The sequence below is a fragment of the Nelumbo nucifera genome, chromosome 1 (genome assembly GCF_055504915.1).
Source record: "Nelumbo nucifera cultivar China Antique chromosome 1, China Antique-T2T, whole genome shotgun sequence".
NCBI lineage: Eukaryota > Viridiplantae > Streptophyta > Magnoliopsida > Proteales > Nelumbonaceae > Nelumbo > Nelumbo nucifera.
In genome coordinates, this window is record NC_142649.1 from 72277426 (window position 1) to 72305059 (window position 27634).

Here is a 27634-nt window from a genome sequence, read left to right on the forward strand (position 1 = left end):
CATACTTGATTAAGAGAAAGACAACTTAGGATCCATGTTCACAAGGGTTTGGCAAAAATATTAATGTTGGATACCAACCTGACACCACACTCCTTTATCCAGGCTTGGGACCAGCAGTGTAAGACAAGCTCAACAGAGGTGGAATTGATGAAGAGATAGATGCAAAAATGAAGCACCATAACCAAAGGATGCATAATGGCCCTTGACAGAGTGGGAGGGCAGAGTAGAATTCATGTAGTGTGAGCAATATTTGGGATAAGATTTAATTGAGTTGTCAAAGGATGCAAAAATAGAAATAACAGATAACAAAAAGGATGCATAAAAATATTAATATAACAAAAAATATGGAATTTTAACAACCTTTAATATATAATGCCAAAATAACTCAAACAACACAAATTAAATCCATATGATGCACAACCAGTGATGGCACCAAGATGGCAAAATGATCAGCTTGTACACAGTTTGAACTTTGAATTGTGTTGGGGCAATTGGACAAAAGAATTAATCTTCATCTTCACAAAGCTTGCTAAATTAATAATTAATAATTAACAAAAAAAGAAAAACACTATCATTTTTACATAAAGTTTGCTAAATTAGTAACTTACCACCATACCCAGAGGGTTCTGCCAGTTTATCTCTTGATGATAATCTTCCCGAAAATATCGAGCAAACTCAGGTGTATGCACAAGACACTGTATTGCACTATTCATGAAACAAGTGTTTCCAAGGTTCAGCAACCCAGTGAGGCCTCCAGAAGCACCCCTTGTACTGACACTACTGGTTCCATAGGAATTATCCACTTCTCTAATGGGGGAGGCCAGCTGCTGGCTCTGTGACAACTCTGAGCTGCAACTCCTAGAAACACCTCTGCTTGCAGATAGACCCCCTGCAATGGATAAGTTTGATTTGCAAGGTTCCATGAGAACAGAAGTTGTCTCTTTATCTGCAGACCCATTGCCCTGTACAGAACTCATCGAACCAACAATAGCAGGACCATTACTCTCACCAACAACCTCCACAAGAATCTGTTTGGAGTGAAAATTCCATAGATGTTAAAATTTGGCAGGACATCTGGTAAAAGGTTAAAACAATAATGCATGATAACAAAGACATTATCTCTGTTATCTGAAGCATCAAAACTCAGCAATAAAGAGAAACAAAGAATGATACAAGTTACATGAAACACAAGAAGTTGACTCTAAGAATAACAAAAGACTACCATGGTTGCAATAGGTCCTAATTCCCAAAGCAAGAATACTATCATCAAAGCTCCTATAGCAATGGTATAGATTCTGTGCTAATGTGAAAGAATAACTCTTAGTCATGGCAACAACTCTTTTGGTACAGAATTTACTGCCCTACAAACAGATCAGGAGCAATACGCTCAAACTAAAATAAAATAAAAACATTGAAAGTTTTCTTCTTGCCCAATCTCAAGAGAGCATGGTAGAGTTTCTTTGGAGGAACAGTTGAGACTGTCATGAGGTTAAAACTATTGGATTGGAACTTATTGATTTGTCAGTTCATGTTTTCTATTGGAATTCACAACTATATTTTTGGCCCATGTAATTAAAACTTTACATTGAAATCTTCTATCTTGGTTCACAAAACTGTATTCCTAGGAAAATTTGCAGACTAGGTTTTGACCTAACTTGGAGCAGGAAATTTAGTGAAAGTTTTGGCAAAACATCACATTGCACTAGAATCCCAGAAACTTTTTGAGTACAAAAATAAAATAAAGGAACAAATTTTAATATCAGTGCTACCCTTTCATTTTTTTATCCTTGCTCCTATTTCTTCTCTGTTCCATTCCATACACATTAATATTTTAATTCTCATTTTTCTTTGTATCTCAGTGACCTCCTAATTCTACCTCTAGTTTGAGTTAAAACCTAGGACCTTTTTATTCTCTAGACTAAACAACTACACACAAGAACTCTAGCTCCTCTAATAGGATGCCACATATTCCAAAGTCCTTCCTTCTAACCATTCATCTAACTGATTATAACCTGTGAATCTCCTTCAACTTCCATACTTTTGAAGCCCAATAAGTGTGTATATCTCAAACTCTCCACTCTAGCTCCTCACTAATCCCTGAATTCCTTTCCCAACATGAAGCCAAGGTGGGGACCAATCTTAAACTTGAATATGTCTTCTACGGATGATCTAGAGATAATACACCATGCTCTCATAACTTAAATCAATTGAAAAATTAGAAAACTTGTCTATTCATCAAAAAAAAAGAGAGCCAACTCTTCTCTCAGAAGAATCATGCCACCCTTGTATGTATAATGCACATCAATGTTCCCAGCTGATTCTCCTAACCATGAAAAACTCTAGCATTCCTCTCTTGTCAAACACACCAAAGAACAGATGTTCTTAGTACACCTTCACATTATCTTCCTAATTTTTATGAGGACTTTAAACCTTGACCCTGGTTGTAAAGCCTCAATACATCCTATCAATCCCCAAAAATACAACTCCCCATCCAATGGTTTTAGCCACAAGGACTACATTTTCTTTGGCCCTATCAAAGATGCATAACCACACATCTAAAAAATTCGTTAATATTAAAAAAATTATTAAGTCATATACATGGAAAGATAAGTTTCACTCAATAATGATAATTTTTCTTTTGGAAAAAAAGGTAAAGTAAGATTATCAAAGCAAGTAAACCATCACTGCAAGTCATCAAAAAATACTAGAAATAGAAAGCCCATCATCTCTCTCTCTCTCTGGGGGGGTATAAAAGACTAAAGAGAATATAAAAAAGAGACCCCACATCTTGGTCCATCTGTATATTGGCATCATCAAGTGTTTTGTCCATGTCATTCATCAAAGCATGTTTCCGATGACCATAATAGTCCCAAATGGATGCCTGCAAGAAATAAAAGAAGAGATTTTAGTTTATTGAAATCATTAGGAGGAACCTAGGAGTAACTCCAATAGGTGATAAAATGAGAGAAAGTAGAATAAAATGGTTTGGTCATGTGCAGAGGAATCTATCTACAGCACCCATAAGTAGTTATTTGTAACTTTTTTTTGAGGGACAATAAAGTATAACTGTATTATGATGTGAAAAAGGGAGAAACTTCCATTACAGTGAATTGTTCAATGCTTTGTGTGTTCAAAAGGAATAAAGTATACTAATTACAAAAATATTTGTTCTTCTGCAGTGTTAGTAGAGCCTGTCAGAGAGAATCTTTGTTGCTGCATTGCAGGATATTTTGTCCTGCTGGGAAATTTTGTTTTCAAAAGTTCTGTTGAAGAGGCTAGAAGAGCTAGTAGATCAAAAAGGACATCAGTTAAAGTAGTAAGAAATTATTTAAGCACTCATATTTAACAATTAATAGGGCACTGAACAGAACGGAATGGCAAAACATGCTGATGATGATGATTTGAGATGATTGAAAGCACACAGAAATGACTAGCTAAATGAAACCTTACTTGTTCCAAACTAAGGTCAAATATTTCGCAAGCTCTTCTGTGGAGTTCACCAATTGTTTCCTGCCAAAAATGATTTGATGTTTATACATTCTTTACAAATAAAATAGCCTTAACTTGTGAAGACAACATAGATCAATGCACAACAGTCTAAAACCATACCTTCTTGCTTATTCTCACAGAAGCGCGTTCTCCTTTTGGCATTGCTAGCAGTTGAAGGCGTAAAGGATAGACTTCTACAGCCAATTCCATCTGAGACAAACCTGAACTGATCAATTTCCGTGCCAATGTCGGACCACCCCCGTACCTGAGGCCAAATGGTTATTCAGATTGAGCACTCAAATATTCAGACTGTGGTTGGATCAGAGCAGACCCTGGGGGTGGTGGAAGTAAAATTTCTTCTGCCCCAGATGCCCCAAATACACAGATTCCGAATGATTGACCCGTACTTGCTTCTTATAGTATTTGACATATGGTGCAATAAATTCTTGGTAAAAGTTGTTGATATAAAGACAGGAATCATTCTAGATGCTAACATGTTTAGGATAAGGTCACCTGAGGATTCCCTAGAAATTAACTCATTTCTATTCTTTTCTAAAGGGTAGTCCAAGCAAGGGGCCATTTGATAATGGCTGAAGTGGCAGAACTGAATGCCTTATTGCTTTACTTTTTTAGTGGAAAAAATAATTAAATATCCAAAGATAAAATAATAAATCCACCTTCAGTTTCAGTCTTTAAGGAGTTTAGAATCTCCTTAGTAACGTAATCACAAAATAACAAAGCAATAAGTGATTCAGTTCAGCCACTTCAGCTGTTATCCTATCCCTAAGCCTTTCCAATTGTAGAGAAGATGGGCCGAATGGCCATAGGCTGTTTATCCTTTTTTATCTTTTATGTTCTTTGCTGTAATGGGCCTATTCTTTCTTATGTTATGTCTTTTTAATTTTCTGCCCAATTAAGGGCTTCTCTGTAAATTACCAAAGTTTAACTTAATAAAATAGAATTAAGGGTGTAAGAGAAGAGATTAGGTTCGAAAATCTCTCTCTCTGAACCCAAGTTGCCGCCACCTTCTTCTTCATCTTCTCCCCTCTTGAACTCTGATTTTTGCTACTTTCTTTTGATTTTTTGCATCTTTCTAAATAGTCCTTTCTTCTCAAAAGGCTGTTTTTCTTCTTGGTATCAGAGCAGGCTCGTTTTTCCCCTTTTTTTCATTTTTTTCCCATACACAGTGTGTATGGAGAACTGAATCGTATGAATAGTTGAAGACACCTTTTTCAGCTCAGTTGTTGGTGGTTTCTGAAGAGAAGAGGACTGAATTTGTCGCCCCCTTGACAGATTCAAATGTGTTGCCCAAAAGCCTAATTTTTTGGAGAAATCTGATTGCGGGCCCCACAGGGAGTTTGACCTGGCGCTCAGTGACTGAAGGCTTTCTCGTTCTCCTTCTTGAAGATCGAATCAAGTGGACTGGTGTTCTGTGAAATCTACAAGGAGCGGCTGAATTTTCTCTGTTTCTCCCAACTTCCGGGTGTGACGCAGATTACTGGTACGGCTGCATAGAGGTTGGCTCACAACACAATTTTGTTCTGTCTTCATTTGGTGTTTTTCAAAGTTGTTTGAAATCATTTTTGAGGTGTTTAAGAAGATGAACTCCTTAGACATTGAAAACAAGCATGTTGCTGAATCCGGACAGGTTCTGAGAGCCTCTGTAGACTCTCTACTGGCTGTGACCACAGTCAAGCTGGATGGAACTAATTATCTGGCTTGGTCACAATCAGTAAAGATTCATATTTGTAGTAGAGGCAAGTGGGGTTTTATCTCTAGGAGCAAAAAGGCTCCTTCGGAAGATGATCCATCGTATGAAAAGTGGATGCAAGAAAATTATACTGTTATTGGGTGGCTTGTGAACTCAATGCAACCACAGATTAGTCAGCACTATTTGATGAATTCAACAAAGGAAATTTGGGATAGTGTTGCTGAAACCTATTCCCAAAAATTAAATGTGGCCAGAGCTTACAAGTTGAGAAGTGATGTGAAGAATTTAAAACAGGGGGAGAAACCATTAGCTGTATACTTCTCAATGCTGAAGTCTTTATGGCAAGAAATAGATTTGATAGAAGCTGTAACCTGAGACACCACTAATGATGCTGAGACCTACAGAAAACTGGTTGAGAGAAACAGGGTGTTTGAGTTCTTGACAGGACTAAATCCAGAGTATAACATTGCAAAACAAAATATTTTATCTAAGGATAGTGTCTCACTATCCCAGGCATATGCCTTGGTAAGTAGTGAAGAAAGCAGGAGACTTGTCCAGGTTCAAGCAGCTGGTCTAAATGACCACTTTGCTAATATGGGAGTGAAACCCAAAGGGGTTGCAAGGACTCCAAGTAGCTCAGGGAAGAAAGAGATTGTCTGTGAGTACTATAAAAAGCCAAAACACACTAAAGACAAGTGCTGGAAATTGCATCCTGAGCTCCTACCACTTCGGTTTCAGAAGAAGCCTGATAATAAAAGGGCAGGGAGTGCTAATGTTGCTACTGGTCCAGATAGTGACAGATACCAAACTGAAGAGATGACAGCTAGTGTGCAGCAGCTATGAAGGCAGAATATGAGAAGTTTGGGAGGATGATCAGTCACCTAGAGGGTGTGACCTCTTCTTCCAACCCTTTAGAAAATTCAACATCTTCTGCATTTGCTCATTCAGGTATATGGGCTTCTACCAATTATGCAACCATTTCATGTAATCGTAGGATCCCTTGGATTATTGATTCTGGTGCTTTTAATCATATGACCAGCCTTTCTACTTTGTTTCATATGATTTACTTCATGGACGTGACAAAATCACCCTAGCCGACGGCTCTCTTGCCCCTATCTCCGGCAAGGGAACCATCAAGGCTACAGACTCCTTGGTTCTTCCTTCTGCTCTTCATGTACCTAGACTAAATACAAACTTGTTATCTGTAAGTAGCCTAACTAAGTCATTAAACTGTTGTGTAACGTTCTTCCCTTCCTACTGTGTTTTTCAGGATCTGGAGTCTTAGAAGGTGATTGGGAATGGTCGTGAGGCGAATGGAATATACCTGTTAGATACTCCTGGACAGTGCCATGAACAACCTGGAAAAGCTGCTTTTGGGTCTACATCTACAGAGGCCATCAGCCGAGTCATGTTATGTCATTTTCGTTTGGGTCATCTTTTTTTTCTGCATTAAGTCATTTATTCCCAAAACTGTTTAAGGGAATTAGTTTGTCCAGTCTTCATTGTGAGTCTTGTGAACTATCAAAACATTGTAGAAACAGTTATCCTTCGAGTAATAAAAGATCTTCTTCTCCTTTTAATATTGTGCACTCTGATGTGTGGGGGCCTTACCATTTACCCTCTATGGATGGCTACAAATATTTTATCTTGTTCATTGATGACTTTTTTCGGTTCACTTGGATATTTTTTATGAAGTCCCGTGATGAAGTTCCCAGACTTGTGAGGCAATTCCATGAATTTGTCCTAACCCAGTTTGATACCAGGATTAAAATTTTCAGATCTGACAATGCAAAAGAATATTTTGAGAAAAACTTGACCTGCTATCTCACTGGTTTAGGGGTTATTCATCAAAGCTCCTGTGTTAGGACCCCAGAACATAATGGAGTTGCTGAAAGAAAAAATAGACATATTGTTGAAGTTGCAAGAAGTATTCTATTTGCCTCACATGTCCCTACAAAGTTTTGGGGTGATGTTGTTCTTACTGCTACCTACCTTATAAACCGTATGCCATCCAGGGTTTTAGGGTTTAAGTCTCCCTTCAGTCTCCTTCATCCGGACAAGGATCTTTTTCCTATTCCTCTTCGTGTCTTTGGTTGCACCTATTATGTACATATCCCAAGTGTCCAAAGACATAAATTTGAACGAAAAGCCCACAAGTGTATCTTCCTTGGTTATTCCCCCACACAGAAGGGTTACTGTTGTTTTGATCCGAAGACTGAAACTCGATATGTCTCAATGGATGTCACATTTGATGAGCTTTCTTCCTTTTATGGTTCCTCTCTAGAGAGACATTGTCCAAAGGGGGAGGATTTGTCACAGGTGTTTGCTCTTCCTCTTCCTGTCCCAATTGAGTCTTTTGCTGAGTCTCTTCCTCCTTCAAATGAATCAAAGGAGGATTAGTCACCTCACTCTCATTCCAGTGTTCCTATTCCTCCTCCTTTACCTCCTCGCCCTCTTTTTAATCCCAGGATGTATCAAAGGCAAAGAACCAGAAATGAGCAGGTTGTTTCCCCTACAACACATGAGCCTCATGCACTTCCAGTTACAGATGAGACAACAGGTACTGTTACAGCCCCTTTGGAGCCATCCTTCCCAGACCTTGATATCCCCATTGCTATTAGGAAAGGAAAAAGGAAGTGTACTGCACATTGCATTTCCAAACACCTTTCTTATAGTTTGCTCTCTCCTTCATATTTTGCCTACCTTTCTTCTGTTGCCTCTAACCCAATTCCCAGGTCTGTGTCAAAAGTTCTTAATATTCCAGAATGGAGGGATGCTATGAGAACAGAAATTGATGCCCTACACAAGAATGACACTTGGGAAGTGGTTGATTTGCCTGAAGGGAATGATCCAGTAGGTTGTAAGTGGATCTTTACTATCAAATATCATGTTGATGGCACCATTGAAAGGTACAAGGTTACGCTGGTTGCAAAAGGCTATACACAGGCATATGGGATTGATTATCTGGAGACCTTTGCCCTTGTTGCCAAGATGACTTCTATGAGAGTTCTTCTATCTTTGGCTGCACACTCAGACTGGCCACTTTATCAACTGGACGTAAAGATTGCATTTCTGAATGGAGAATTACATGAGGAGGTTTATATGTCTCTTCCTCCAGGGATGTATGAAACAGATATGAAAGGAAAGGTCTGCAGGCTGAAGAGATCTCTTTATGGACTCAAACAGTCCCCTAGAGCATGGTTTGAAAGGTTTAGGGCTGCCCTTGTCAGCTTTGGCTATGTACAGACACAGTCTAATCATACACTCTTTGTGAAGAGGAGAGGATTCTTGGTTGTTTACCTGATTGTGTATGTTGATGATATTGTTGACTGGTAATGATGTCTCGGGAATTAATGATCTCAAATCTTTCCTTCATACATAGTTTGAGATCAAAGATCTAGGGGAATTGAGATACTTTCTTGGCATAGAAGTTGCTAGATCCAAGGATGGGCTTCTTATTTCTCAAAGGAAGTATGTTCTCAATTTGCTCTCTGAAACAGGAAAGATGGATGCTAGACCAGTTGCTACTCCTATTGATATGAGCCATAAACTCTCTGCTTCAGATGGAATATTGTTAGAAGACAAGGGAGTCTTCCAGAGACTACTTGGAAAACTTCTTTATCTATGCATGACTCAGCCAGACATTGCATACGCTGTCAATTGCATCAGTCAGTTCATGCATGCTCCCAGGGATACTCATATGGCAGCAGCAGAGCGGATTTTGTGTTATTTGAAGGGCTCCCCTAGAAAGGGAATTCTATTTGCCAAGCATGGCCATATGAAACTTGAAGCCTACGCAGATGCTGACTGGGCTAGAAACATTGATGATAGAAGATCTACCTCTGGGTACTGTAGCTTGGTGGTAAGTAACATTGTCTCTTGGAGAAGCAAGAAACAATCAGTTGTTGCTCGATCTTCAGTCAAAGCAGAATACAGAGCCATGCCACATGGAGTTTCTGAACTATTGTGGCTTAAATCATTGATGGAGGAACTAGGTATTGAGCATGATAAGCCAATGATGTTATACTGTGATAATCAGGCCGCCATCAACATTGCTCACAACCCAGTGCAACATGACAGAACTAAGCATATTGAAGTTGACAGACACTTCATTCGAGAAAGAGTGGCTTCTGGTGAAGTGTGTCTACCTTTCATCACCTCTGAAGGACAGTTAGCAGATTTCCTCACCAAGGGCATTCCCAAGGCTAAACTTCAGCATGATACTGGCAAGCTTGGCATGATTGACATCTATGCTCAGCTTGAGAGGGAGTGTAGAGAAGATGGGCCGAATGGCCCATAGGCTGTTTATCCTTTTTTATCTTTTATGTTCTTTGTTGTAATGGGCCTTAATCTAGGCCTATTCTTTCTTATGTTATGTCTTTTTAATTTTCTGTCCAACTAAGGGCTTCTCTGTAAATTACCAAAGTTTAACTTAATAAAATAGAATTAAGGGTGTAAGAGAAGAGATTATGTTCGAAAATCTCTCTCTGAACCCAAGTTGCCGCCACCTTCTTCTTCATCTTCTCCCCTCTTGAACTCTGATTTCTGCTACTTTCTTTTGATTTTTTGCATCTTTCTAAACAGTCATTTATTCTCAAAAGGCTGTTTTTCTTCTCCAATGACTAGGCAAGCTATAAACGTACAACAGAAGGGAAAGAAAATAGAGGGAAAACACTATCAATAGGTTAGGAACAGCTGAGGGTGGTCCTTGGAGGTTGGCTCACTACTTGGATGAGGCAAGAGATATTTTGGCCACAATGAATGAAAATCCCATTTGGGTTCCAAGGGAACTAAACTCTCTAGGCTCTAGCAGACAAGTTAGCTAAGGCTGGGGTTCATAGGGAGTCATTGTATAGTGTCAGATTCTTTGCCTATGTAATGATGGTGTGCTCTTTTTGTCTGCTTTTCTGTTGTACATCATCTCATGTACTTGTTTTTCTATCAATGAAATTCTCTTACCTTCTTTCAAAACAAAGAAAATAAAAGAAAAGAGAAAACAATGCCCAGGGATTGCTGCTTTTGGATACAACTCTCGTCTCCATATTCCTCTCACTATGCTATCGGCCAAGTCTAAAGAATTTTCCGACCACATTATCCATCTAGATAAGGTGTTCATTCTAGAAGCTAGAACTCTCACCTATCTCATACAATGCCTTAAGTCCAAGACCCCACCCCCCAAAACCATCTCTAAAGGCCATTACCCAATGCTGTCCCAGCTATCCAGAGTATTTGGACGGTGGGACTAGATAGGGACCTAACCTCCAGAACTCTCACTTGTTAGTTCAAGATTTTATCATCATACCATAAAATGGCCACCCACCTGTAACCTGTTGAGGGCCTAAGGATTCCAACAGTCTGAAGTTTCGAAGAAGTACCATTGTCTCCAGCCAAAAGGAATCTCCTGATCCAACAGGGTCCAAGTGAACTAGTAGGATTTCCCTTTCTGAATCCTACCCCTGAAGAACCTTGGTTGTCCAAAGAGCAGTGATCACTACTCCACCTCCCGTTAATGGGGAAGCTTATGTGCTCAACATCCTGTCTGTAAGTAGAAGAGCAAGCAATGTAAGACCAATATTATTTTTTTTTTTTTTGATGAATGAATGTAAGACCAATAATCTGTAACCACATCATCTATGGTTAAGTCCAAACACTTCTCTTACATCCAGTGAACTACTCTAATGGCAATAAGATCAATCAGAATACCTACCACTTAGTTCCTCATTAGAGAATATCCCAGAATTTTTTTCGTCCTAACATAGAACTATAGGATAACTACTCTAGAATTTCTTTTCTACCCCTTGTTTTCCCTGTCTTAGAGAAGAAAAAAAGTTTACTAGAAAAAGAGTAGGAAAGTTTTCTGGCGGCTGCCACTGAGTTTAACAATTCTATTTCAGATTGGTCTTTTCTTTAACCCAACCACCCCACATATAAATTATATGTATGTCCAATCTATTTTAGTACCTTACCAAAAAAAAATACTTTAGTATAGTAGATAAATTAGAAGTTTTCTATTATATATTCTTTCTAAAAATAAAATATAAATTTCTATCGAAGAGGATATATAGAACCTTGTGTATCATAGGAATTTAATCCTAAAAGTAACTCTAGTTGATAACAATACAGAATTATAAGATTTAACAATAAATGTATAAACCTGATATTTTAGGGATGCTTAATAGCAAGAGCTCTTTAGATGTTGAAAAAGGAGACAAAATCACACACTTGAGATATGACGTAATGATATTTGGCAACTGGCCCAGTGATTTAAAAGGCGCACCTAAGGCACATTTTAGGGTAGGTGCCTCACCCAGGTCCTAGGTGCACGCCTGGTGCGCCTAGGCATGTGCCTGATGCGCCTTGCGCCTCAGCCCAGGCGTGCGCCTCTTGAAAATTTGCCGCTTTTTTGCTTTTTTTTTTAACCTAGCAGCTGGGCTGGGGGCGGCCCGGAACCCTCTATTTGGTAATGTTGTTCATTCATTCATTATAATAAAATATCTTCTTAAAAAGCAATTAAAATTATAAAATCGTTATTTTTTGTGTGAGAACTAAGAATTTAAAACCCTAACATGGACTTGTTTGGGCTTGCCTCGAGGGGCATGGCACAAAGGCAGCTCATAGAATCAGGAATGTAATATTTTTTACATCGCATTAGCTACTTGAAGTAACGCAATTGAGGAAAAAAAGAGATTGTGGGTTTTATATGTTTGATTTTATTTTTAAATTCTCATTTGAATATGCTTTACATGTTATGTTTATGTATTTTAATTTTAGATAATAGGTTTTCTAAAACATTTATTTTAAAATTTAAGTTTATATTTTTTATTAATATTATTGTTTAATATTTTTATTTTTTTGAATTTTTTGGCATTTTTTATTTTTCTAACTTATTTTTTATTTTTGTACCTTGCTTCAAAAAGGCACATCCCTCACCTTGTGCCTTTTATGTGCCTTGCGCTTTTAAAACACTGAGATAGCCGCATGTTCTTCATCCAGGAATATCCATCTATACCATGGTCCCCAGTATGGCAAATACTATCAAACTAAATGCTAATGGGTACACCATACATAATTTGAGAAACTCAGGAATTGATGGAGTTTTTAGGAATGGTCAAGGTGATATTCTTGCCTTATTTTCCAGATCTATTGGTTTTGGTGACTGAACACGAGCAAATTATTGGGGTGTACTATAATAAATCTCTAATATAGAGATATAGTGGGGAAGGGGGTTAGGGTGGTTTTGCAATAGTTCCAACATAATAGCATGGGCCCTTGGACATACAGTCACATCTTAAGGGAGGTGATATATTTGGCCACAAAATTGAGGACAGTTTTCGAGTGGACAAAAACAATCAGCAAGCAGCATGGAAGATGCCCTAGTGAAGCAAGGAGTACACAAGAATCCTTTATATTGGGGATCATCTCCAAGGATGGGAGATTGTAGTTTGTAAACAAAAAAATGGAATATTGGAATTAGCAGGCTTGGTAGCAAGGGCTAACCCAAAGAAAGAGGTGCTTCTAGCACACTTATGATTGTATCTATCAATTGTTTAAAGATGCAAATCAATAAAACCTACATTGTTACTGATCCAAAAAAAAAATGCAAAGGCCCATTCAAGACCTAGGCTGTTACTCCTCCATTTTGTTTCTTTTCCTCCTTTTTTTCTCTTCTACTTTGTCTCTATAATACAACTTGCTTTCTGCAGTTCTCAACTTCCTTACATGGAGACCTTTATTTGTTGACACCTACATGGACAAGGGAAAAAACTTGAAGATTGAAATGGATGCAACTTGTAACATTTGCATTACATAGACATCCAAGCCTGTAAAGAGACTGGGCCGAATGGGCCCTAACAGCCTTTCATGTGATATCCTTTATTTTATCTTTTATTTTATGTTGATGGGCCTCACTTAATGGGCCTGTTATTTGTTCTTATTTTACTTTTTTTATGTAACTGCCAAGCTGGCCGCCCACTTAAGGGTATACTTGTCATCATCAATTTTTTAGAGATTAATAAAATAAGGTTAGAGGAGAAGGGTGATTGATTTCGACTTCTTCTTCTCTTCGCCATCTTCCTCTCTTATACAGTTATTCAGATCTGTTCTATTCTGCTAATCACTAAGTTTAATCTTGATATTAGAGGACTGATTTACATCTTGGTATCAGAGCAGGTTCAGTTCCTCTTCCTTCTTTTTCTTTGTTCTTGTACACTCTAAAATCAAGAGAGTGTATGGAGAGATAGGTTATCTATAGTATAGAGAATCACTTGCCTAGTTGGTAAAAGGGTTTGAGAGTTTAGTTCTAGCCAGATTTTGCCAAGAAGTGATGTTGTTTTGCTGCTGCCCAAAACCCTAGCCGACTAGAGATTTTCGAGGTTACCAGGAAAGGTGAAGCTTGGGTGTGGCACTCTGTGCTTGGAAGGTGTCTTGTGACTACTAAAGGAGGGCGGTTCGGGTTTGGAAGAGTTTGGGTTAGTCTGGTAGGTGCAGCAGTGTCTTCTCTCTTCCTTCCATCTGCTAGACGGAGCAAAACCCTAGTTTTTCAAGCACCCAAGTTCTGGTTTGACTTCAAGTAAGTTTACAAAGTCAAAAAAATATGTTCTTTGATTTCCGTTTGATTAATGGAGGCATACGGAAGTGAGTTCAAGCAGGTGCCAGTTTCTGGACCTGCTTCAGTAGATTCCGTTTTGACTGGTGTTACCACAATTAAGCTAATGCTGCAAGAAACCACGGCATACAAAGGACACCTGCTGGAAGCTTCATCCGGAACTTCTTCCTGATAGGTTTAAGAACAATAATAACCCTAAGAAGGGCAGTCAGGTGGGAAAATCCAAAACTGCTAATGCTGCTACAGTGCTTGAAGGGGGAAGCAAGGAAAGCGAAGAAAAATCAACTATTGAATAGTTGGTTGCAATGAAGTTGGATTTTGAGAAGTATGGGAGGCTCCTAAATCACCTGGAAGCTACAGTTTCTTCAACTCACCCTTCCAACAGTACATCATCTTCATCGGCTTTTGCTCACTCAGGTACTCGTGCTTCTGCGAATCATGCTTCAGCTTCAGGTAATCATAAAATCCCTTGGATTATTGATTCCGGTGCATCAGACCATATGACCAGCCTATCTAACCTGTTTTGCTCATATCACATCCTCTCTGGGAAAGAGAAAATATCCCTTGCCGATGGGTCCCTTGCTCCCATCTCTGGTAAAGGTGATATAAAGACCTCTGACACCCTGTTCTTATCTTTTGTTCTTCATGTCCCTAAGCTTAACACAAACCTCTTATCTGTTAGTAGCTTAACAAAGTCAATTAATTGCAGCATAACTTTCTTTCCCACTCATTGTGTTTTTCAGGACCAGCAGTCTCAGAGGATGATTGGGAGTGGCCATGAGGCGAACGGAATATACTTGCTGGACACACCAGATCAAGCTTTGGGACCACCTCATGGAGTTGCCTTAGAGTCATTCGTGTCAGAGTCTGTTAAAAAAATTTTATTATGTCATTTCCGCTTTGGTCACTTGTCATTTTCTGCTTTGAGTCATCTGTTCCCAGATATGTTTAAAGGAGTGTCTTTATCGAGTCTTCATTGTGAATCATGTGAGTTGGCAAAGCATTGTAGACATTCCTATTCAATTAGCAATAAAAGATCATTTTCTCCTTTCCATATTGTTCACTCTGATGTGTGGGGGCCATATCACATGCCAACCATGGGAGGCTACAGGTACTTTATCCTTTTTATTGATGATTATTCACGTTACACTTGGATTTATCTCATGAAATCCAGGGATGAAGTACCAGCTATTGTGAAAAATTTTCATGAACTCATCCTCACCCAGTTTAATACTCGTATCAAAATATTCCGCTCTGACAATGCTAAGGAGTATTTTGAGAGAACCCTCTCCACCTATCTTGAAACTTTTGGGGTTATTCATCAAAGTTCTTGTTCCTACACTCCACAACAAAACGGGGTGGCGGAAAGAAGAACAGGCATGTGGTTGAGGTTGTCAGATCCCTCTTATTTGCATTCCATGTTCCTATAAAGTTTTGGGGAGATGTTGTTCTTACTGCTACCTTTCTGATCAACCGTATGCCCTCCGGGTCCTTGGCTTTAAAACCCCTTTTACTCTTCTCTTCCCGGATGAGGATCTCTTTTCTCTTCCTCTCCGTGTGTTTGGGTGTACTTGCTATGTGCATATTCATAGTCACCAAAAGCACAAGTTTGAACCTAAGGCTCATAAGTGCGTGTTTCTGGGATATGCTTCCACACAGAAGGGTTATTGTTGTTTTGATCCAGTTCGTGGCACCCGCTTTGTATCTCGGGATGTCACCTTTGCAGAGTTAACTCCCTTCTTTAATATTCCTCCTGAGGGGGAGAAATCTGATGAGTATTTTGCTATGTCTCTAGTTGTTCCTCTTCCCATCCCTTGTGAGTCCGATCATGGGGTGTCCACCTCTTCCACTGGACCTACCCTTGATGTCCCTACTCCCCCTCCTACTTCTGCTCCTGCTCTCCAAAGGTGGTACCAAAGGCAGAGATTTAGACATGTGCAGGTTGTTTCCATTCCTTCAGAAGAGCATCTTGCCACTTCCATCATTCCTGAGGAAACAGGTCAGCCCTCTACTGACCCATCTCAGACTGTTCCAGACCTTGACCTTCCTATTGCTCTTCGCAAGGGCAAGCGGAAGTGTACAGCCCATTGTATCTCCAAACACTTATCTTACAGCCTTCTCTCCCCTTCCTACTACTCTTTTCTTGCCTTTGTTTCTTCCCATGTGATACCCAGGTCTGTACCGGAAGCTTTATCTCACGCTGAATGGAGGGAAGCTATGATAACCGAACTTGATGCATTGCATAAGAATCATACCTGGGATATTGTGGACTTGTCGGAAGGGAAGGAACCAGTGGGTTGTAAATGGGTGTTTACTATTAAATATCACTCTGATGGCTCTGTTGAGAGGTTTAAGGCTTGGTTGGTTGCTAAGGGTTACACCCAAATGTATGGCACTGACTATCTTGAGACATTTGCTCCTGTAGCTAAGATGACTTCAGTCAGGGTTTTACTTTCTCTAGCAGTTAATTTTAACTGGCCCCTACACCAGTTTGATGTTAAAAATACCTTCTTGAATGGAGAACTGCATGAAGAGGTCTATATGTTTGTACCTCCAAGAGTGTATGGGAAAGAAATGAAAGGCAAGGTGGGTAAACTACACAAATCTATTTATGGTCTCAAACAATCTCCTCGGGCTTGGTTTGAGAGATTTCGGGCTGCTCTTGTCTCTTTTGGCTACATTCAAACACAATCTGATCATACACTGTTCTTGAAGAGAAATGACTCTTTGGTGATCTTCTTAATTGTTTATGTTGATGATATTGTGGTCACGGGTAATGACATTGAAGAGGCCAGTAAACTAAAAGCATTTCTCAACTCTGAATTTGAACTCAAAGATTTGGGAGATCTTCGGTATTTCCTGGGCATTGAAGTTGCTCGATCTAAGGATGGTATATTCATATCTCAGCGCAAATATGTCCTTGATCTTCTTGTTGAAAATGGTAAACTTGTAGCTAAACCCATCTCCACTCCCATTGATCCTAATCATAAGCTTTCTGCCACAAATGGTGAACTTTTGTCTGATAAGGGAGTGTTTCAGAGATTGCTTGGGAAGCTGTTATATCTTTGCATGACTCGGCCAGATATTTCCTATGCAGTCAGTGTTATCAGTCAGTTTATGCATTCTACCAGAGATACTCATCTAAGCATGGTCACATGAAGCTGGAAGCCTTTATTGATGCAGATTGGGCAGGATGTATTGATGACAGAAGGTCCACCTCTGGTTATTGTACTCTGGTTGCTGGGAATATTGTGTCTTGGAGGAGTAAGAAACAATCAGTAGTTGTTAGATCCTCAGCTGAAGCAGAATACAGGGCAATGGCTCATGGTGTGTCAGAATTACTATGGCTACAATCCCTTCTAGAGGAATTGGGGGTGGACTACGAGAAACCAATGATGCTCTATTGTGACAACCAAGCTGCTATCAACATTGCACATAATCCTGTTCAACATGACAGAACTAAGCACATTGATGTTGATAGGCATTTCATAAGGGAAAGAGTCTCTTCAAGAGAAGTTTGTTTACCATTTATCACATCAAAAAAACAACTAGCTGATATCTTGACCAAGGGAGTTCCTAGGGGAAAATTGACACACTATATAAGCAAGCTAGGCATGATTGACATCTATGCTCAGCTTGAGGGGGAGTGTAAAGAGACTGGGCCGAATGGGCCCTAACAGCCTTTCGTGTGATATCCTTTATTTTATGTCGGTGGGCCTCACTTAATGGGCCTGTTATTTGTTCTTATTTTACTTTCTTTATGTAGCTGCCAAGCTGGCCGCCCACTTAAGGGTATACTTGTCATCATCATTTTTTTAGAGATTAATAAAATAGGGTTAGAGGAGAAGGGTGATTGATTTCTGAAGATGATCAAGACTGCTATCAGTCTTGGGCACTAAGGAATTTCAGGTTCGAACAGAAGAGAAAGTGAAGAAGAAAGAGGAGAAAGATTAGTGAGAGAGCAGTAGAACACAGGTTTGAAAGAAAGGATAGATTCTGAATTAAAGGACATATCTGCCCTTGGTGTTTACATCATAACACTTAACAATATAAAAAACTGAAACGTAAATAACAAAACTAGAATAACAGAATAGCATAACAGATAGACTAGGTATATTCTACCCTACGGACAGAGTGGCCCCACAGCAGTTTCTCTACACTCCCCCTCAAGTTGGGAGTAAATGTTTATCATTCCCAACTTGGATAGATCCGCTTCTAGCTTCTTTCTTGATACAGCTTTAGTGAGGATATCTGCTAGTTGCATACTGGATGTGATGTAAGGGAGGCATATTTCTTGAGATGAGACCCTCTCTCGTACAAAATGTTGGTCAACTTCAATGTGTTTGGTTCTGTCATGCTGCACTGGATTATGTGTTATATTAATGGCTGCTTGATTATCACAATACAGCATCAGAGGCTTCTCATACTCAATACCCAACTCCTCAAGTAGAGATCTTAGCCATAGGATTTCAGCCACTCCGTTGGCCATGGACTTGTATTCTGCTTCAGCACTAGACCGGGAGACAACACTTTGTTTCTTACTTCTCTAGGAGACAATGTTTCCTCCCACAAGGGCACAATATCCTGAGGTAGACCGTCTGTCATCAACACTCCCAGCCCAATCGGCATCTGTATAGACCTCCACCTTCATGTTGTTATTGTTCTTGAACAGTATACCCCTACCCGGGCATCTCTTCAAGTAGGCTAGAATTCTTTCTACCGCAAGAAAATGTGTGGTTCTAGGAGAATACATGTATTGGCTGACAACACTAACAGCAATAAGTGATATCCGGCCGAGTGAGGCAGAGATATAGGAGCTTTCCTACCAACCGCTGGAACATAACTTTGTCTTCAAGCAGCTCCCCACTCTCTGCATTAATCCTGTGGTTTTGTTCAATGGGTGTATCTGCAGGTTTGACACCCAGCTTTCCAGTTTCAGCCAACAGATCTAAAACATATTTCCTCTAAGAGACAAAGATCCCCTGTTTAGATCTAGCAACCTCAATGCCCAAAAAATACCGTAGTGTACCCAGATCTTTCACCTCAAACTCTTGATGAAGGAGATGTTTGAGGGACTCAATCTCATGGTTGTCATTTCCTGTCACCACAATATCATCAACTGGGCCTGTACATAACCGAACTTTCCAAGAGCTAGTTTGAATCTGTCGAACCAAGCTCTAGGTGACTGCTTCAAACCATACAATGTCTTATTGAACCGGCAGACTTTCTTACCTGTCTCTGTATCATAGTATCCAGGAGGCAACTGCATGTAAACCTCTTCCTGCAAATCCCCATTCAAGAAGGCATTTTTAACATCCATTTGGTACAAAGGCCAAGAGTGGCATGCTGCAAGAGATAATAGAACCCGAATGGTGGTCATCTTGGCTACCGGGGCAAATGTCTCCAAATAATCTATACCATAAGTCTGAGTGAACCCTTTTGCAACTAGCCGAGCTTTGTACCTCTCAATGGATCCATCCGCATTGTGCTTCACAGTAAATACCCATCTGCATCCAACTGGTTTCTTTCCTTTGGGCAAGTCAACTAGCTCCCAGGTATTATTTTTCAACAGGGCATCCATTTCAACTTGCATTGCACCTCTCCACTCCGGGACTGATAGGGCCTCTTGTACTGTTCTTGGAATAGGGACATTGGAAATGGAACTAAGGTAGGACCTATAGGTAGGAGATAGGCGATCATAGGATAAAAAATGGGAAATACAGTGGGTTGTAGATGTGGTACAATCTCGTTTCCCTTTACGGACTGCAATCGGAAGATCAAGGTCATCTGTAAGAGGTGAAATGGCAACAATAGAAGAAGTCTCTGTGGGTCCTGGGACTGTAATGTCTGGACCTGGGGCCATAGATGAGATTGGAGCTAGCCTGGACTGTTGATGATCGGGATCAACCTGCCTGCACCGCCTATGATAGACCCTCAACTCCTGATCCCTCTGACCACCCTCACCATTGCAGCTCCCCCTCAACTCCTGATCCCTCTGGCCACCCTCACCATTGTAGCTCTCCCTCAACTCCTGATCCCTCTGGCCACCCTCACCATTGCAGCTCCCATCACCCAATGGAATAGGTAAAGGAACTACCCCACTCTCACTGCTCTCCCCCTGAAGACAAGGACTTAAACCCCTACTCTCACTACTCTCCCCCTGAGGAGAAACCCGAAGATAATAGGGTGTCTCCTCAAAGAAAGTGACATCCATGGAGACGAACTTCCTTCCTGTGACAGGATCATAGCAGCAATACCCCTTTTGAGTTTGTGCATAACCAAGGAAAATGCATTTGGAGGCCTTGGGTTCAAACTTGGAGTGATGGGGTCCGAGAAGCTGAACAAAACAGGTACAACCGAATGTTTTAAGGGGAATAGAAAACAACTCCTCATGTGGGTATATAAGGGAAAAAGGAGATCGCAAATCAAGAACCGGGGAAGGAATCCGATTAATAAGATATACCGTCGTGAGGATAGCATCACCCCAGAAGCGAATAGGGACATTGGAGGTAAACATAAGACTTCTAGCCACCTCCAAGATGTGCCTATTCTTCCTTTCTGCAACCCCATTCTGCTGAGGTGTATGAAGGCAAGAGCTCTGATGGATAACCCCATCAGTAAGAAGGTAAGATGCCAATGACTTAGCAAAGTATTCCTTTGCATTATCAGATCTAAGAACTTTAATCTTGACATCAAACTGGGTTAGGATCATTTGGTGAAAGTTTTGGGTCAGGGCGGAAACCTCATCTCGTGAACGCATAAGATAAGCCCAAGAAAACCGGGTATGGTCATCAACAAATAACAAAAAATATTTGTACCCACCCATAAAAGGAATGTGATATGGCCCCCAAACATCCGTATGCACAAGATCAAAAGGACGATTACTCCTTTTATTACTCAATGAATAAGAGTTTCTACAATGTTTAGCAAACTCACAGCTTTCACATTGCAACTGGGACAACTCAACAGACTCGAACAAAGTAGGAAACAGACTCTTTAAGGACCAAAAAGACAAATGACCCAATCGGTTATGCCAAAGCATAACCGAACTCACACTCTGGGAAACAAGTGACCTCTTACCCACTGACTCTTCTCGACGAGAACTCTCCCCGAGCAGATAGATCCCATTCGTCTCACGGCCAGTCCCAATCACCTTCTTCGTCTCCAGGTCCTGAAAAACACACCGGTCAGGGAAGAAAGTTACTGAGCAGTTCATGTGTTTGGTAATACTACTGACTGAAAGGAAGTTAGTATCAAGCTTAGGAACATGTAAGACAGAAGACAAGGAGATCGTATCTGATAACTTAATGTCCCCCTTCCCAGATATAGGAACCATAGAGCCATCAGCAATAGATACTTTATCCCTACCAGATGACAAATGGTAAGAGGTAAACAGTGAAGGCAAACTAGTCATGTGGTCGGATGCACCTGAATCTATTACCCAACAAGGTTCAGTAGTACCTGGAGCTGAGGCATGGTAGGCTAAAGCTAGAGTACCTGAATTTACGGTTGTAATCTGACCACCCATCTCAGAAACACTGCCATAACTGATGCTCCCAAAGATGCCTTCTGCCTGATTTTTAAACTCCATCTTGGTCAAGTCTTAAAACAGCACTTGGAATACCAATCACAATCAAAAACAGTATAGGCCTGATCTGTATTCACAGTGTATGTGCACAAAACTGGGATAACTCTGATCTGAAATCAACTAACAAACACAACAGTGGTTGTCCGTAGAGCTCTAACCCCTTTAAGAGAGTTCGAAAACCCTAAAAAACTCTGAACAACAGCTTAGAAGGAGGTTTGATTTGCCTTTGCAGAATTAGGGTTTTAATCAGTCCTTAAAGTGATCAATTCAGTTGCACAATCTAATCAGTATTGTATAGATAGACTTGCAGTAAGGTTAAAATGAAACCCTAGAATCTGATCAATGCTAACAATAAACTTGAGGACAGCTCTAGATAGATCACAAGATTCAGTCCAGCACTAAGGCTTGCCGCAAGATCACTTTCAAACTCTAGTGCAGAAAGAAACAAGGCTGAGACAGTTCGGTGTAAAATAGTAGGGTTTGCTGTAAAACCTTGAATCGAAGTGTAAAAACAGTAGGGTTTGCTGTAAAACCCTAGTGAATCGAAGAGATGAAAACCTAGAACGGTTCAGCCTTCCTCTCCAGATAGGTCCAACCTATCTTTTCTTAGAAAAGTAGATGACTTACAAGAAAAGAATTGTTCGCTGCCTTCTAGGGTTACCTAAACCCTAGTCTTCTCCGATCCTTCCTAACCACCAATACTCTGCAACCATGACAAAACTTCCAACAGCTGCTAGCACTTCTGGCGATCTCCAAGAATCAGTCTGCGAACTCCACCTTTTCAGCTTCTAGTCCTAGGAGATTCTCATGTGGTCGGCTGGTATTAGACTCACATAAGAAACCCTAACCTGGCTCTGATACCATGAAGATGATCAAGACTGCTATCAGTCTTGGGCACTAAGGAATTTCAGGTTCGAACAGAAGAGAAAGTGAAGAAGAAAGAGGAGAAAGATTAGTGAGAGAGCAATAGAACACAGGTTTGAAAGAAAGGACAGATTCTAAATGATCTGCCGCCGCCACTTCAATTTAATATTTATATGTTATGCTAGTTACATGAAAGGACATATCTGCCCTTGGTGTTTACACCATAACACTTAACAATATAAAAAATTGGAACGTAAATAACAGAACTAGAATAACAGAACAACATAACAAATAGACTAGGTATATTCTACCCTACGGACAGAGTGGCCCCACACCACATCAGTTTCTCTACAATTTCGACTTCTTCTTCTCTTACCTCTTCTCTTCGCCATCTTCCTCTCTTATACAATTATTCAGATCTGTTCTATTCTGCTAATCGCTAAGTTTAATCTTGATATTAGAGGACTGATTTACATCTAAGCCCAAGCCCCACATTCTACTAAAAAAAGGTTATGTGTATGTATGCATGTTTGTGCATGTATAAATGTAATTATGTATACATGAGATGAAAATTCCCTATCCAATATACAATGCAATTAGAATTTCTAGCAACCTTGTTAAAGTTATTTTTTTATGAATGATAATAAATTTATTAATTCAAAAGCAGATTTATAGTGAGTTCATACAACATCCTAGGGAGAGGCGCGAGCTGCAGCCCCTCATTGAATCTTACAAGTAAACTAGGAAAGAAAAGCAAGAATCACAACTGAGCCCAAAACAATTCTTCCCTATTTACCCCTTGCTTAGCTAACACATCTGACAAAGTATTTGTTGATCTCCCCACCCACTGTATAGTGACCAATATATTCCTTGTCAACCAACTAAATTTCTTCATTTCATTCTTGTAACGCCACATAGCCTCTTCAGGATTTTTCAACCAACCCACCACCACTTTGGAATCCCCCTCGATTGTTAGGTGTTGTACCCCCAGCTGATTTGCAAATTGCACCCCTTGTACAGCAGCTAAAAGTTCTGCCCTGATGGAGTCCCCAATTCCCAAGGGACCTGAGTAGAGCAACAAAATCTCTCCCTTCTCGTTTCTCAAAGCACCCCCCCATTCCGGAAATCCTGTATTACCCATGCTACTTCCATCAAAGTCAACTTCAGTGAGCCTTCGGATAGAGGAGACCAACTTGTAATTGATTTGTCCTTTAGATATGAACACCTCGCTACGGCTGACCAATCTCCAAAGGTCATTAAAGGAGAATTGATGAAAGATTTCCAAGGTCTTCAGCCAAGGTATTGCCCTATTTAACACACAGTCTTTCAATTCCTGACTGCTCCTTTCCTTCTCTTGAAAAATTCTAATATTCCTTTCTTCCCAAAGAGTCCAAATCAAGGCAACACGAGCACATCTCCACATAATTCTCCCTATTGTTGTAGGCCAATAAAAGGTAGAATGGTTGAAGAGCATGTGAACTTCTGCTGGTAGACTCCAACTACTCCCAAACAACAAAAGTAGCCAAGCCCAAAGGTCTGTAGAAAAGGGACAAGATATTAATAGGTGGTAACAATCCTCACCGTGAGCTCTACAGAGGATACACCAATTAGGAGAGATACAAAGGAAAGGACTTCTCTTTTGTAGGTTATCTAGAGTGTTACTTTCCCATGGAATACTTTCCAACAAAACGCCATAAATTTTTGGGGAACTGGCCTGCACCAAATTTCTTTTGACGGAAAGGGTTGGTGAGTAGAAAGTTGAGAGATGGACTTGAAGAAAGAAGCACAAGTGAAGGTTCCATTGGGTCTAGGAGTCCATACCCTCTTATCTGGCTTGGAGGGATCCAAACAAACCTGATTAAAACAACCAAGCAAAACAGAAAGAGATTCAATTTCATCATCCCTAAGTTCTCTACGAAACCCAAAATCCCAAGTAGGATCTAAGGGTGTTCCCAAAGGTGAGACAAATTTAGAGACCACCTCTTTTTTATACAAAGACAAAAAATAGCGAAGGGAATAGATCCTTTAAAGGTGTGTCTCCTACCCAAATGTCCTCCCAAAAGTGAACAGTGTTGCTAGAACAAACTTCATACCTAATAAAATTGAGGAATTGAGGAAGGGTGTTGTGAATGGCCTTCCAAGGTGCTGCTAGGTTAGCTTGCCTTGATACACCAGCATCCCACCCATTCTCTGACCTCCCATGAATGCTTCCCACCACCTCATGCCACAATCTCTCTCTTTCCAATGGCCATCGCCACAACCATTTCCCTAACAAAGCTTGATTTTTTCTAGTTACCCTCTCAAGTCCCAAACACCCCTCTTCTTTACTTCTGCACACAATTTCCCAATTAACCAAGTGATCCTTTTTTTCTTGTCCCAGCTCCCATAAGAAATCTCTCATCAACTTCTCCAGTTTCCTAGCTTCCCTAACTGGTATCCTAAAAACAGACAAAAAATAGGTAGGTAAGTTAGCCAAGGTAGCTCTTATTAGGGTAATTCTCCCCCCTAAAGAAACATAATTCCTCTTCCATGAGGCTAATCTCTTCTCAAACTTTTCTATCACCGGGGTCCAAAATCTACTCTCCCTAGGATTTGCCCCTAAAGGAAGCCCTAAATATGACATAGGCCAAGCAGAGGTGGAACACTCAAGACACTCTGCAATAGCCTCGACCTCCCCTACCACCAAATTTATACCCGCTATGCAGCTCTTTTCCAAATTTATTTTCAAATTAGAAATACTTTCAAAACCTTTGATTAGCTCCTTTAGGTTTGCTACCTTTTCGCTAAAACCTCCTTCACAAAAGATCATTAGGTCATCTGCAAACTGAAGGTGGGTGACGGGGACTTGGTGTCTCCCTATTCTCCAACCCCTAATGGCATCTTCACTGTCAGCCTTAGTAATGATCCTACTAATCACATCAGCTACTAAAGTAAAAAGGAAGGGTGAGGGTGGATCCCCTTGTCTGACACCCCTGCAAGTTGGAAAAACGTCCCTCACCATACCATTTACCAGAATAGAGTAGTGACAAGTACTGATACACCCAAAAATCCAACTACACCACTTGTCCCCAAATCCACTGTTTCACATAACCTCTAATAGAAACTTCCAGTCCACCAAATAATAGGCCTTTTCAAGATCCAATTTACAAATGAAACCTCTCTTACTAGACCTTTTCATTTCCTCCACACACTCGTTCGCAATTAAGATCTGATCTGTTATTTGTCGCCCTTGAATGAAAGCCCCCTGGGTTTCACTAATGATAGAAGGGAGGACTGTTTTGATCCTCAACGAGAGCACTTTAGCCAGAATTTTATAAATGCTTGTCACCAGACTAATAGACCTAGAATCTTTTGGGTGGTTGGCATCATTCTTCTTAGGTATCAAGGCCAAAAAGGTGGCATTAATTCCAGGGCTTATAATGTGATTGTCTGCAAATTCCTTAAAGACTTCAACTAAATCCTCTTTCAACACCTCCCAACAGTTTTGATAAAAACCCATTGTAAAGCCATCTGGACCTGGAGCCTTGGATCTATCCATTAGAAAGACAGTTTTCTTAATCTCTTCTTCCTCGAAATCCCTTTCTAGCCACCTTGCCACTCCGTCATCAATTCTTGGCCATTCCACCCTTTCCACGACTACTCTCTCACTCAAAGGTCTTCTATAAATCGATTTGAAGTGGTCCACAAATTTCCTGGCTATGTCATCCTAGTTGGTAATCACCTCCTCTCCTATCTCTAACTTGGTCACAAGATTCTTTCTTCGTCTCCCATTTGCCAAATCATGGAAAAATCTAGTGTTCCCATCACCTTCCTTAATCCAGTTGTGTCTAGCTTTTTGTCTCCAACTGATTTCTTCCCTCAGTAACACCTCTTCCAAATCCTTTTTCAATTGTCTCCTTAACACTCTGTCCTCCTCGGTCAACCCATTTTGAGATTCCTTTACATCCAAGTTTTCTATTCGAGAGATTAGGCACAATTTTTGCTACTCAATTCTACCAAAATTATCTCTATTCCACTCTTTTATTTTGGCTCTCAACCATTTTAATTTCTTATGAAACTTGATTCCCTTCCATCTTACCCCCCTCTCCTCCTCACCCCACCATTCCTTCACTTTTTTCACAAAATCTGGATGGGTAAGCCACATATTTTCGAATCTAAAAGGTTTGGGTCCTATAGGAAAAAACTCAGTACCTATCTAGATAGGACAGTGATCGGAGGTGACCCTGGGTAAATAAGAACCTGTCCAACTTCGAACACAAAGGGGTTTCCTGAAGGTTGGACCATGTGTAACTGGCTTGCAGCAGAGGTATTTCCTTCAGTTCACATTCTTCAATAAAACCATTAAATTTCCTCATGCTTGTTGTAATTACCTGTTGGGGATTACTGGTTTCATCAGAGAATCTAATGACATTAAAATCCCCGCCCAGGCACCAAGGGCCATCCCATAGCCCCTTGATTGCATATAGTTCCTCCCACATCTCATTCCTCTCTCTATAGGAATTAGGGCCATAAACATTGGTTAAAACCCATACACACCCATTCTCTACATTCTTACACTTAATGGAAACTGAGAATCTGCCTATCAATTCTTCCACTACTTCCACCACATCCTCCCTCCACAGTGTTACGATCCCCCCCGAGGCTCCCCAAGAAGGAGACGAGCTCCAACCTAAACCTCTAGACCTCCAAAAACTCCTCACCCATCTCCCATCTAATTCCATCATTTTGGATTCTTGTAACAACACAATATCGGGTTTTTCCCTTCGGAGTAGGTCTTTGATCACCCTTCTCTTTCTTGCACTCCCTAACCCTCTTACATTCCAGCTAATAATTTTCATCGAGACAAAATAGCAAAAAAAACCCATGAAAAGGCCATAATCTCCTCATTTTAGGCCCTTCCTCCTATCCCCTCTACCACTGAATTCTAAATCCCCCTCAATGTCTGAGATTAGCCTTTCCACTTCAGATATTTTTTTCTTCTTTGTTCCTTCCCCCCCCCCTTCCTAATACAACTATCATCCTTTTTCTTTTCTCCATCCTTTCCAGCCAATGTCTGAGGAAGAATTTTACCCTGCTCACACTTATTTTGGCTACAACATCTCTCTAAGAATCCTTCCTTTTTTTTAGTTCCTCCATCATTGTACAGATCAACTCCCAAATTCTGTCTGCCTCCCCCTTACTACTTCCTTCCATCACCCTCTCTCCTCCTTCCACTATCACCCTCTCTCTTGCATCAGAACCTCCTGGATGGGAAGCTGGAATATCTGTTACAGGCATAGCAGACAAGTCAGTACCTAAAAAAGAATTGACACCCATACCTGGTAGGATGGGGGTAGGACTAGAATCACTGGAATTGAGTTGCTGATAGGCGACAAAT

At 40.4% G+C, this 27634-nt stretch overlaps 1 protein-coding gene across 3 annotated transcripts in view; it reads right to left on the reverse strand.

Annotated features, from left to right (window-relative positions):
• Window positions 1-27634, reverse strand: part of UBP5 (ubiquitin-specific protease 5) — a 70919-nt gene that overhangs the window by 37354 nt on the left and 5931 nt on the right. For all 3 annotated transcript variants that reach the window (XR_016085570.1, XM_010269401.3, XM_019199024.2), the window contains exons 3-6: window positions 3610-3754; window positions 3451-3510; window positions 2786-2881; window positions 609-1028 (exon numbers count right to left, since the gene is read on the reverse strand). Coding sequence is in view for 2 of the 3 variants with exons in the window: in XM_010269401.3 (XP_010267703.1) it covers window positions 609-1028; window positions 2786-2881; window positions 3451-3510; window positions 3610-3754 (721 nt within the window). In the remaining variant the exon portion in view is untranslated. The remainder of the gene's footprint in view (window positions 1-608; window positions 1029-2785; window positions 2882-3450; window positions 3511-3609; window positions 3755-27634) is intronic.